General features: G+C 49.9%; 5 protein-coding genes across 5 annotated transcripts; 2 read left to right on the top strand and 3 right to left on the bottom strand.

Moving 5' to 3' along the window:
• Window positions 1–2,524: 2,524 nt before the first annotated feature.
• Window positions 2,525–3,522, bottom strand: HMPREF1120_00734 (uncharacterized protein; the record flags this gene model as incomplete). The annotated part of the gene is made up of 2 exons (XM_009154736.1): window positions 2,525–3,003; window positions 3,090–3,522. The coding sequence occupies 2 exons, from the start codon at window positions 3,520–3,522 to the stop codon at window positions 2,525–2,527; spliced, it is 912 nt and encodes a 303-aa protein (XP_009152984.1).
• Window positions 3,523–3,927: 405 nt separating this feature from the next.
• Window positions 3,928–6,548, top strand: HMPREF1120_00732 (uncharacterized protein). Its single transcript, XM_009154734.1, has 2 exons — window positions 3,928–5,086; window positions 5,145–6,548. The coding sequence occupies exons 1-2, from the start codon at window positions 4,778–4,780 to the stop codon at window positions 5,316–5,318; spliced, it is 483 nt and encodes a 160-aa protein (XP_009152982.1). The 5' UTR covers window positions 3,928–4,777; the 3' UTR covers window positions 5,319–6,548.
• Window positions 5,655–6,381, bottom strand: HMPREF1120_00733 (uncharacterized protein; the record flags this gene model as incomplete). Its single annotated transcript, XM_009154735.1, has 3 exons — window positions 5,655–5,806; window positions 5,867–5,946; window positions 6,020–6,381. 3 exons carry the CDS (start codon window positions 6,379–6,381, stop codon window positions 5,655–5,657), a joined length of 594 nt encoding a protein of 197 aa, XP_009152983.1.
• A 1,241-nt stretch (window positions 6,549–7,789) lies between the features above and the next one.
• Window positions 7,790–9,810, bottom strand: HMPREF1120_00731 (cytochrome P450 oxidoreductase; the record flags this gene model as incomplete). Its single annotated transcript, XM_009154733.1, has 7 exons — window positions 7,790–7,981; window positions 8,056–8,190; window positions 8,307–8,504; window positions 8,568–9,002; window positions 9,085–9,348; window positions 9,425–9,516; window positions 9,582–9,810. The coding sequence occupies 7 exons, from the start codon at window positions 9,808–9,810 to the stop codon at window positions 7,790–7,792; spliced, it is 1,545 nt and encodes a 514-aa protein (XP_009152981.1).
• Window positions 9,811–10,613: 803 nt separating this feature from the next.
• Window positions 10,614–12,468, top strand: HMPREF1120_00730 (cytochrome P450; the record flags this gene model as incomplete). The annotated part of the gene is made up of 3 exons (XM_009154732.1): window positions 10,614–11,078; window positions 11,149–12,141; window positions 12,277–12,468. The coding sequence occupies 3 exons, from the start codon at window positions 10,614–10,616 to the stop codon at window positions 12,466–12,468; spliced, it is 1,650 nt and encodes a 549-aa protein (XP_009152980.1).
• Window positions 12,469–12,635: the final 167 nt, after the last annotated feature.

The following is a 12,635-nucleotide window of genomic DNA, read 5'->3' as shown; positions in this document are numbered from 1 at the left end:
TCTTTTAATATTCGGATTACTATTAAGGTCTCTAATATATTCTATTCGGGCTTTCTTAGCCTATACCTTAGGGTATATAGGATCCTAGGCGCGGTAAGGGCCCTTATAGTTCGCGTAAATCTTAATGGTAGATAACTTTGGGTAGCTCTTGTAGTGGTATCTTATATCGGAGCACTTCCTATATCGTTAGGGTAACGAGTATAATAATACTAAGTGTCTAATGCGCTAGTAGTTAAAGCACTATCTATTGCGTCTATTACGATCTCTGATTATATAGGTATAGAGTTTCTCGTCTATAACTAGACGGTATCGAATATATTCGTTTACCTACCTAGCCTTCCTAAATTCGATAATAACGGACGTAATATCTTTACCCGCTCGATATCGTAATAGCTATTTAATATAGATAAAGTCGTTTATCGTCTTAATTATAGTAAGTCTAATATTATTCTCGAAGAGGATTTTCTAGTATACTACTTTCTTTTCTTCGGAACTATAAATATTCTCTAGTAATTTCTTCCTTACTAAGTTAACGATAATTCCGTATATATTAATATAGATAGATAACTCGTTCTCTAAGGCCTTAAGCTAGTCGTTTAAGTAGATAGTTAAAGCGTTAGTATTATTCGCTATATATATAAGTATCTTAAGGTCGCCGCTTTTTAGCTAGCGAGTAGTAGAAATCTAGATTATATTTATAGTCTCTTTCTTAAAGGCCTTAATACCTTAGTTTACTCGTCGTAATATTTACTCGAGAGAGAGGCGTCTAAAGTTAAGACTTACTTCCTACTCTAGTTTAATAACTAGACGTCGAGAATCTTTAATAGAGAAGATATCGATAAGGGTAATAGATTCGTTAATTATAGAGATAGAGGTAGTAGAGATAGTTATAGTTATCGATCTCGCCTTAGCGAGCGAGAGAATATTAGTATTTAGCTATCGTTACTATTCTTATTATTCTCGTATTTCTTACTAGATAACTTTAATACGTTCTAGTATTTCTTCGACGCTATAGGCGGCAGTAATTTTTATTTTTAGTTCTTCGAATAAGTCTAGTAATCGAATATAGTTCTCTAGAGATATTTTACGGCTAAAGGTAACGCTTATATTTAACTAGGCCCTTAAATCCTAGTAAAATTAGTATAGGTAATCGTAGAGTGTATCTAGATGCGGTACGTCGTTAATCGCGGGAAATTTTCCCTTATTCGCTATTCTCTTACGGCGTAACTAATATAGATACTTAAAATTAGGCTTAGATTGAAGAGAATAATTAGTAGAATAATCCTAAATTAGAGCGAAAGTGACACATTGAAGTTCTGATGAGTGATTCCAAAAAGTGCGTTCTCTACTTGGGGAGTGGTTTTCAACTGCATCGACCAGGGGCTGCTTACCGGGACAGAAGAGCACCATGCCAATTTTTGACGGTCGGTCTGATGTTCGCGATCAGCCAGCAGGCCAGTCGCCATCACCCAAAGCTCTCTTGCTACTAGCTGCAGTGGGAGGCTGCACAACTTGAAGGCCCCGTGAAGGTGGTTGTAACCCCAACCGTCCTAGTCGAACCCACATAGGTATATCTTGCTCTGCATGGCGAAAGTCGTTAATCGCTGCGCCCGATTCAGTGGAGGAACTGTTCGTCCCTGTCGTCAGCAGTAGTAGTAGACCTCGTCCCAGTTCCAGGGGTCTAGCTCACACGCTATGAGTCTCTTGCTGTTTTTACGCCCTGCTCTGTTCAGGACAAATTTGGGTTGCCAAATAGCCCTAATAATGCATCTTGCACATGAGGCTTAAACGCACCTGCCTTTTCTTCTTGTCCGCACTCTCTCACACCCTGCATACTGGGCACTACCTCAAGCAGGTATTTACAATCATATCCTATAGGAGGGACCCATCCTGCCAGGTCTTGCTGGCCCGCCGAGCCATCATTCGTCACCATGCCCAGGACAAACTGGCATCAACACCCTGACGGCGACCGAGACCAGACTGCTCGTATCTGGAAAAATTTGTAGGTGCCTGGGAGATTCCCCACGAAACATCGTCGACAGCCTCAAAGGCTCATACTCTCCTCGCGAGGCCGCCTCGGGCCTCGCCTCTGCTGGCCTTGCCTTCTCAGGCTTGGGCTGTCTTGAACTTAGACTGGTAATGCCCTCTGCTCGGCGCTTGCACGGTCAATAATCGTTGCAGTCGCCAAACTACATCATTGCTGTACACGCCACACTGAGCCCCTCATGAGGAAGCATTCATGAAGCATACATATTATCATCAAAACCTATGATGCAATTATAGTGCTGAATGGCTCAAGGCTGCATTCTCTGGCAGATTTTCTGGCAGACAAACAAACAACTCTCCTAAACTCGTTTTCCTCGCCAACTCAGCCTCGGCTCTCTAAACCTCGTGCTATGCCACTCAGCGCAATAATTTCATTCATCATTATTGTGCCATTCGTTTCATCCGTGACCGTGCCCTGTTTCTCCTTCCATGGGTATTGGGCTTGGGACAATGGTCATTGAAGAAACAGCATGGTCACTCAAACAGCCCCGATCCCCATCGTATACGCGGACATGAGATTCTCTTCGTCCTCCATAGGCTCGATCATCTTCGGCAACCATTCAACGCGCCAGTCACCCTCCCAGTCAACGGTGTAGCACATTTTGAAATATTCCCAGTAATCCGGGTACCAACCAGACTGGCCCCAGTCGATCAAGGCTAGAACATGGATGGGAAGATCCGAAGCCGAAGCCCAACCAGGTGATGAGTCGGAGCCCGAACCCGACTTTGCTGTAGAAACCATGATATTTGACGGATGGACGTCCGCATGTGTGAACTTGATGGTGGTATCTTCGGGCAAGAGTTGGAGGTAAGGGTTTTTGAATCTCTCCTCCGGGGTCAAATACCGCTGGGGCAGCCATTCTAACCAGTCATAGAAGTCCTTGAGATTGTCAAATGGTCCGGCTTTCGGGAGGTAGTAAAACACCCTGTCCAGCAACGGCCCTCGCGTAATGGAACCTGGAGAAGTGAGTGAGGTTAGCTGAGCCTGCAGATATTGTTCATGTTCGGCAGTAGTGCAGGCGTCGCTTCGCTGATGAACTTACCAATGAACGAATTCCCCTTCTCCCCTTGCTTGAGATCCCGAAGTGCGAATAACATCTGACCAAGCTGGCTACACACAATCTCTTTCTCAGAGTGCGTCATATCGGGCCAGCGCTGCTCTAGAGTCACCCCGCCCACAAGTTCCATATATATGAACACTGTGCCATTGACGACTCTCCATCCGTACAGCTCCGGGACTGGGACTTCAGAGCCCAGCTGTTTTCGAACGGCCCACATGGTCAGCGCCTCATCAATGGTGACGTTTGGTCCATGTTTGATGACGAGCTGCATCTCTGGGACGACAACGATGCCTTTTCGATGTGCATCAACGACTGGAGGGTTGGGAAGTTCACGACCATCTTGCTTGAAGAATGCCGAGTCACGGAAGTCCACTTCAGTCTGGAAAGGATCGGGAAGCCAATCCGGCCTTATCATCTTGGACGTAGACAAGGGTTTTCTGTCGGTCGCTTGCGGCTGCGCTCGTGGCCCAGACATGACGAGGTAATATCATTGGTTGCTCTTGAAATGAAGTGTCATATATTGCGCAGTCCTCAGGCAGAGGTTTATTGTTGGAGTGAGCGAGGTTTCATGTCGGAGACGATGTGAATGTGATAGTAGCTGCCCACCGTTGACGACTGTCGCTCATACCTGCCCAGTATCTACAGTACTTGATGAGTAGTAGTGAGGGTGAAGGTAAACTTGAAGGCCGGGCGGATGGGGATGGTGCTATTAGTACTATTACGTACTAGTGCGGCGGCGCTATGGTGGTCGATCTGCCGTAGTAATTAGTCCCAACCCGGTAATTTACATTCCTCCGTGCCGAGCATCAATCTCTAACAACTCGTAAGCATCCTCTTGCTGTTCTCAGGATCGTGCGATTAAGGATTTTCTCTGTTTCTCTGTTTCTCTGTCGTGCTACCCGGGCTAACCAGAAGGGTAGAAGAAGACGATAGGGCTCCGACTAACTTGAAGGTAAGTACTAGTACCAGCCGCTATTGCTTTAGAGAAAGGTGCTGTCAAGGCCCAACAATGCCTACCTAGGTACCTGCCCCAGATGCCTTTGAGGCGAATACTAGTACCAGGTATATCCTTCCAACACGACTGGTACTGTGTGGTGACCGTACATTAATAGCAACTTGCAGCAATCACTTGCTGTTCAGAGACCAGTGACCATGCCGGTCCCCAGAGGGTCGCATGAAGTCTCATGTCCAAAGAATAGAGGGGAACAGTCACTGTTATGAAACGGTAACTGCACAACAGCCGCCCTTGGTCACTCCAGATTGGTAGCCGTCACCGACAAGCTACCATTGATGTTGTCAAACCTACAGGGTGCAACTGCACTTGATAGGTGCCACGTCGTGACGGGGTTGCCGTGCGTACCCGGAAAGACTGCGCCCATGGCCAGCAACCTTGACTCTTCTCTCTATAAATCCACGACTTGTCTCCGAGTCGTGCTTTATTAGGCACTGAGACTGACCTGTGCCTTCTGCATCGTAACATCCAAAATATTGAGGGCAGGAGCTGTGGGCCAGGCACTCATCTGCGACTTCCAGCCACCCGCGACACTGGTGAAGATTGTCAGGGAGATTCTCTCCTTCTAGAGGAGCACATGAGCATACAGGCACACGGGTCTACACGGGTCTACACGAGCACAACACAACTACCCTCATCTTAGTGTTGACGGCAAAGAATGGACTCGTCAAAGGATGTCTACCTCATCAGATACACCCCAAGGGCCGGATTTCGCGCCCATTTTGCCCTGTATCTCGTCGAAGGAGACTTCCCCGGAACTGGAATCCTGATACATGTCGTTGGGTTACCGATGTCTGGTTTCGAGCTGCAGATCAGACAGGACTATGATCTGCGTGGCACAACACGACGGTACACATTCTTTAAACTTGGACAGGTATCTGCAACATCAGCCGCCACTATGCAGCAGCTCGCCTCCCGTGTGCCGCCACCAGGCAAAAGCGAGAACTTCCTGGCTCCTGTGGACGGGGTATTTATCACCATACAGCCTGAAGGCGCGCTCACTGCAGTCGCTTACATTTTATTAGGATAAAAACAAACGTTGTCAAGAATGGACGGTCGAATATGTCAACCTCTTGGTTCAGCATGGGCTTCTCAACCAGAACGCCCTGCAAATTGTCCATGCTCAACGCGATCCTCCAGATGTCGGTATTACGCTGAAGCCTGTGCACAGAGGCCAACCTGCCGGCGGCGGCACCTGACGGCACCTCAAAGTCTTATCTTCACGCCGGCGATGGGCAAGCTTTCAACAACCGGGTTGATAAATGTTTGCCCCCTGCTCCCAGCCGAATGACTTCCCGAGAGGAGAGTCTGCGGCGATTTTTCTGCACGTTAAGTTTATGGAGTATGGAACAGAGGAAGCCACAGCGTCTATAATAGTTTAGTCGCGGCAACGGAAGCCAACCCTTGCCTACTCGGCCCTACATCTTTGGCAGAAATTTTACCAGGCTACAATGATAGGAGTAAGAATGACAGTGGCAGAAGACGCCTTTTTGCTGTGTTACTTCCAAATATTCTGCTGAACCCTCCTCCGTTGTTCACTTCGTCTCAGATTGCAGCTTGGTTTGCAGCTCCTTCCATGTCGTGCTCACTGCCGGACATCCAACTCCGCTTCCAGCGCCCCCTTTGAAATTTTGCAGCGTTACGATACATGTTTGAAGGCGGGCCAGTTGATCCGCGGCCGAATTACCTGTTGCAAAAATCAGTATACGAGGAGACAAGAGTAGCAATCTGGGGACGCGAAACTGACCGGATGGGAATGCTGCCCCTCCTGCCACAGTTTGTTCCACCGCTTTGACGAATGTGTCCAGAGTGGGTGGACAGTCGCATCTGTTGAAGAGTTAGAACTCTGCGTACATGTGCATGTGTCCAGGGCGGTGGGCCTGGGAGCATGATGGCTTACGGTATCCCCTTCCCGCCATCACCCACGCAATTTGCGGTTCCATCATTCGCTTTTATTCCAGCAGTGATGCCGAAAGGCGGGATGAGTGCCGCGTCCACGGAGGACGAACCAGTACTAGTCCCAGATGAGGAGGCTGTGCCAGAAGTCCCGGTACCAGTGTTTGCTGCAGTCGCAGTAGCTGCCGGGGCTACCGCAGAGGTTGCTGTGATGAACGTGGTAGGAACGTTGCCACCGCTGCCGCGACTGAAGGAGCCGCCTCCTCGGCCTCCACCCCGCCCGCCATCATGGTTCCTTTGAGCAAGGACGGAGGAGGCCGGGAGTATTGCGACGAGCACGCACGCCGTAATGAGGGAGCCACGCATTTTTTTGACGTTCAATGAATATTTGGCGATTCTCGTTGCTGGATGGGTGTTTGAAGAAGTCGCAAGCAAGATGTCGACCGAACAGTTGGTTGGGTCGATTTGGAACGGAAATGGGTAATTACTAGGCCGCACTGCGAACTTTGAGATCGAAGGAGAACAAATCACGATATAATATAACCTGCAGAAGTCGAAAGGAATGAAAACACGACCTGCGTGCACGGTAAGGTAGAATTGAACGGAAGCGAAGTGGTCGTGGTCCAATTTGGTGCCATGGCAGAACAGTAGGTATGCATGTTATATGTATTCGCGAGTCGGCAAATAGCCTTCTCATCCAGTCTGAAAGAAAGTCAGGTTTTTTGTGCCTCAGTCTCATGGGTGTTAGCGATTTCTCATCCGCATTCGATGTATTGGAGGCTGAAGATCGATCATCCGTGAACTCGGTACCGCGCGATAGGCGCTACGTCTCACGTTTCATGTTTCCGATGTTATCGGTGCGCGAATCTTGATTCGATAGAATCATTTTTGCGCTCGATCCTGCATCTCGCCTGCTCGTTTCTCGAGTCAGGATCTTGCAAGCGGTCCCGTCTTTCGACAGTCCAGACTTTTGCATAAATACTGAGAATCGAGACGGGTTCAGATAATAGGTTGGGGAGCAAGTCGAAGGAAACACTTGGAATAGCCATTCCAGGATCTCCAGAGCGCCTACTACGGCGTGGGTCACTAGTTTAAAGGGGTCCCAATTCACTGTATCTTCGAAGTGAGGGAGGCAACAACATGGTAGAAGCAGAATCTCAGTTGACAAGACTCGAGCTTCATGTTCAGGTTGGGGCACGAAGTTGGTTTCATAACGGCAGGCGAAAAGGACTTCGATTGGCCCTTTTGAGCCAAGCTGCCATGAAACGGCGAGATATGCTCACCAAATAGTACTAGTGAGTGATGCTCTCGTGGTGCGTCTGTTGCGCGTCTCACAAACCAACAACCACAGACATGTTGATACGCTCGCACAACTCCGACGGGCTCTTGCTTTGACTCTAGAAGTCCAGATGAACCTATGTGATACTATTTCTGATACTGATCGACCCAGCAAGTGAGACTATCGCTCCCCTAACCCTCCTCTCGCCTGCGACGAACTAGCTGGCTCCGCGGAGTACCCTGCAATGGGAGGCATGAATCCAAGAAAGACGCGTCAAAGAAGCCATGAAGCCACGAAAAGCAACGAACTTAGCGGCTATTGCACAGCACTGGGTGGCGTCGGGCGCCTGCCTGCCTGTTTACAGTAAAAGTGATCGGGAGCACGCCCCGGCCTCAAAAACTGCCACGATTTAACAGTCACATCATATTTCCTTGCCACTCCACCGCGTTTCTGTTTTGTGGCGGGTCTACAGTTCTGTCACCTCCTGCCTGTGGCTCAATGTCCTTTCCTCTCCGTCACGAAACACTCTAGATTCTTCTGTTTTACAAACCAGACGTTTTCGATCTCCAGCGGCCTGTCTGGATCAACCAGTGTGAAATCAAATTTCCTGACCAACTCGGGTATCAGGATCGATATCTCCAGTAAGCTGATATTCTTGCCGATACATGTTCGCGACCCGGCCCCGAACTGGGAAGGGATGATCCTGTTAGCTTCTATGTCGCTTATAATACCAGCACTCTGGAGATCACGGGGCCACTCACAGTCATGATGTATCGGTTCATCTCCGATGTTCGTTCCGGGGATTCTAGCCAACGCTCAGGTACGAACTCCTCTGCATCAGGGCCAAAGATACGCTGGTTCGCATGCGCTACCCAACTGTTGACGCCCACTTCGGTCTGTTTCATTTTTGAATGTCAGTCAGGTTCAGACACAGTCCAGCATAGCCACTATCCATCTGAGAATCGGTATGGCTCTGGTATGACGCATGTGTTGTCTTTACATATCAACGTACCTTGGCTGGGAAGTATCGTCCCGCGATCATTGCACCACCCTCTGGAACGACTCGAACCATAGGCAAGCCGGTGGCGGGGTGCACACGCAAGGCCTCTTTAATGCAAGCTTGAAGATAAGGCAGCTTCTGAGCTTCTTGAAAGGACAGCATATCCTTAGAGCCTCGCTCTTCGATTGCTTCGTCAATCTCTCGTCTCAGCTGCAGCCATTGACGTTAGCCAAGCTCAAGATCCCAACGCCAGTCGCACAAGTCAGCAGCTACCTTTTCCAATTTTTCTGGAGATCTCATGAGGTGATACAAAATTGCTGCGAGGCTGACGGATGTCGTATCCGATCCAGCGGCTATGTTGGTGCCGCACGTGGTAAAGACGGCGGACATGGGGAACTTGTCAGGCTGCAAGGCATGCATGCGTAACATTTTGGTAAGGAAATCGTCCGTGGGTTTGGACTCGTCCTTTTCTAGGTCGCTTTTAGTCTTCTGTTTCTGCCCTTCGCGGATTTGTTCATGCAGGAAAGCTCCCATGTAATGCATGCCTCCACTACTGCTACTAGGGAGGTAAGACAGAATCCGGGTAAAGGTATTGTGCCATTCGTGGAAGACTCCGACTTTTGACAGGTACAGCAGGTATGAATGAAGTGCAGCAATCATGCCTCCGTTGTCTTTGCCTGTATCGAGGAAGCCAAATCGCTTATTGAGCTGCAGTAGGGCAAACCGTTTATCAGCAATGGTCTGAGAAATGGCACCACTGCTGGTCACTCAGGGGGACGATGTCGCTCACCGTGATGAGGGCAATCACGTCGAATGCATAGTACTGCAACCAGACCTGCAGATTGATCGGAGCGTGCGATTCGGCGAGCTCAGTGAACCTCTGCACGAGTATCTGAGCACATTTGACAGCCTGCGGCTCCATGGCCAGCAAGCTGGTCACTGAGAACATTGAAGCAACAGCCCGACGCCTGGCGGCGTGCGTTTCCGGGTTGAGGTCTGTGAAAAGATCGGGCTCTTCATTCTTCGGATTCGCGGATGCGACATACCATTTTCCCTGGAGGGCGTTAATCATCGCTCGGTCGATTGGCCCCCTTCTAGGGCCCACATTGAGCTGAAAAGGTTCTGCTTACCTTGACAAAATGTGTGCCGTGACCGTATATGGTTCTGATGGCATCAACGTCGTCGATGGAATAGTAGTTGGGCGCAATTCGAACAATCGGTCCTGGAGGTACCAACATTGCTCAGTCTCAATCGCTCACACCAAAGCAGATGGCTTGGGAGAGATACCGTATTTGTTGTGCAACTGGACGTTCATCTTTTCGAAGCGCCCTCCAGCAATTTCTTTGAGATACCAAAGCCTCGTGAACCGTGCCCAGAATGGCCCGGGCACGTCTCGCAAGGGGTCTTTGAGATATGTTATGGCCTGCCAGATGATCCATCCGCCCACAAGGACAGCAGCCAGGATCCCTGGGGAGATATTCTTGGCCTGAGCCTGGAGAGCTTGCCACTGTGCCATTGCTTTGTATGGATGCAACGAGTACACGAAACGGGAGATATAATCAGCAACACAACCAGGCCGAGATGACTTCAATCGTTACAGCGCCCCTGCAAGCGGCACTGGGCACGCTTCATATATCGGATGCCGAACCAACAGTATCCAGACTTATTCGCTTATTATGACTGCCTCGGCAATGCCTCCTGTTGGCGGACAGAAACTTGGGCGCGGCGCATATCCAGAGGTGCAACCCCTCAGTCCGCTCGCCTACCTTATGGAAGGAATCGCCAACACTGGCAGGTTCCGGATCGAGGGACGGAAAAGGGTCTCCCCAAGTTTTGCTAGCATTCGGTCACACACCTATGGGCGAATCGCCTTCTCCATCTTGGTCAACGCCCTCAATACTAGGACTGACACTGGGAGGTTCCGGATGAGGGGCGGTTAAAGGTTGCCCCAAGTTTCGTTTGAGGTCGGGGTACCCCAGATTTCGGCCGACCGCCCCACACGCTCAGCCATAGGCCCTCCACACGACCTTAGATTGGAACAACCTAAATGCCAGAGGCTGATGTACGCCGTGCTTCACAAGTCGCCATGAACATTGGAGAAAGAGCAGAGAATCAGCGTTGAGTTGCAACCAGGAAGAATACCCTCCTGTTATTTATAGGGAGCTTCGCGCAACCGACCAGGCCCTTGCACAATGACTACCCGTGGTTTGTCGATTGCTTTTGAGATCGTATCTCACTTCCATCGCCACAGTGTCTAAACTTCGTCCTGTGCGTTATTAAAGCAGCTGTAGCCGTGTCTGAAGGACTGACGTCTCAGTCATGGGCGTGCTTCAGGCGCTTGCCGGCTCTGATGGCTGGGCGGATGTGTTCTTCAATACCGCCAATGTGATCAAACTGTCGATTATCTGCATTGTGGCAATACCTTTTTCCTGGATCCTGGTGGACTATGCTCGCGTCCTTCGCCTTCGTCGGAAGATGCCACCCGGACCATTCCCTCTGCCCCTGTTCGGAAACTTCTTCACCATCCCCAAGGTCAAGCCCTGGATCGACTTTGAAAAGTGGGCACAGTACTACAATGACCCAATGATCACGCTCTGGCAGGGCCACAATCCGACCATCATGTGTAACGACAGCTGGACCATCTCGGAGCTGCTGGACAAAAGGGCCAACATCTATTCCTCGAGGCCGCATATGATTGCCATGGGTGACATGTTGGGTGCGACCGATAGTAACCAAGTTTGTCTCGTCTATGGCGACAAGTGGAGACTTCATCGACGATTGATGGTTAGTAGACGCAGCCTTGTCCATGCTGAAACTGTACCACTAACGAAGACTCTTCACTCTTTGGTAATAGCATACCGCTGTCGGATCTCAAGCAATCCGGGCCCACCGCCCCGTACAAGCCAATGAGTCCAAGATTTTGATGCGAGATCTGCTCGACGACCCCGACGATTTTGTCCTAGCCATTGAACGATATTCATGTTCCGTGGTATCTGTTATCGGATGGGGCCGGCGGATAGACAAAATCAACGATTACGTGGCGCAGATGGCGCTCAAAGCGATGGAAGGCGTCGACCTGATTATCCCTGGACTGTTCCTAGTCGAGTCAATCCCAGCTCTTGCGAGATTGCCCAAGTTGCTGAACTGGATATACCCATTTCCTTCAGCGACGTTCAATTTTGCCAAGCACATGCAAAGGTATTTTGTCGCTCTGTCGAAAGAGGGAGCTCAGGCTCCTGAAGAGAACTTCGCCAGACGTCTGTTCCGTGAACAGGAGGAGAGCAGGCTTACAGATGAGGAGATCTCGACACTAACCTCGAACCTGATCGGTGGCGGTGTCGACACCACGAGCGGGACTATGATCTCCTTCATCCTGGCCATGTGTGTCTTTCCCGAAGCTCAGCGCAAAGCTCAAGAAGAACTCGACCGCGTTGTAGGCCGGGAAAGGGTACCCGAGTGGACCGACGAGCCGAATCTGCCGTACGTGAAAGCGGCCGTCAGCGAAGTCCTGCGCTGGAGAAGTGTCACGGTGTTGGGCGGCATCCCGCACGCACCGATCCAAGACGATGAATACCGTGGTTACTTCATTCCAAAGGGTACAGCGATCACAGGCAATGTATGGGCCATCCATCGTCATCCTCGAGGATTTCCGGACCCAGACAACTTCCGGCCTGAGAGGTATCTGGGTGGAACGCTCGAGAGGCCATACCCTAACAAGGCTGGCCACAATGCTTTTGGCTGGGGTCGTCGTGTATGCAGTGGACAACCACTGGCCGAACAAGGTTTATTTCTGTCACTTGCTACACTTCTGTGGGCATTTGATATCAAACCTGGCTTGGATGAAAATGTAAGTGGATTGATGACATCCGATGCATGTCACGATGTTTCTCTGCCTCCTTTCGAGACCTTGTTTTCAAGGGCAGATCACTCCTGATCTTCTCTAGCAGCTTGTACCTTTCGCTAACAGTTGGCTTATCACAAGGGAAACGAAGTCAAACTCGACATCTACGCGTACACCAAAAGCGAAAATACCCGCCCGGAGCCTTTCAAAGCCAGGTTCATCCCAAGGACCAAGGGCATCGAGGACATAATCCGTCGGGAGGCTGCTCGTGCGCAGAAGGAACTTAGTGTATACGATGGTGAAACCAAGCTGACGCTGGAAAATGTGCCATAGTCGTTTGGAAACACTGCTTCTTCTTGGTCGTGGCATGTCAGTGGACAGGCTTCCTGAACTTAAGAATCAGGACCAACCTGATTGATTGCGTTCTGTAACCGCTCATGAGGCTTTTGGAGCGGCAAGATCAGTCTCAGCCACAGACTATTACGATACCATGAAGGGGA

This window comes from Exophiala dermatitidis (genome assembly GCF_000230625.1).
Source record: "Exophiala dermatitidis NIH/UT8656 unplaced genomic scaffold supercont1.1, whole genome shotgun sequence".
Taxonomy (NCBI): Eukaryota; Fungi; Ascomycota; class Eurotiomycetes; order Chaetothyriales; family Herpotrichiellaceae; genus Exophiala; species Exophiala dermatitidis.
The sequence above is the reverse complement of the archived record's forward strand: the minus strand, read 5'-3'. Positions and strand labels throughout refer to the sequence as shown.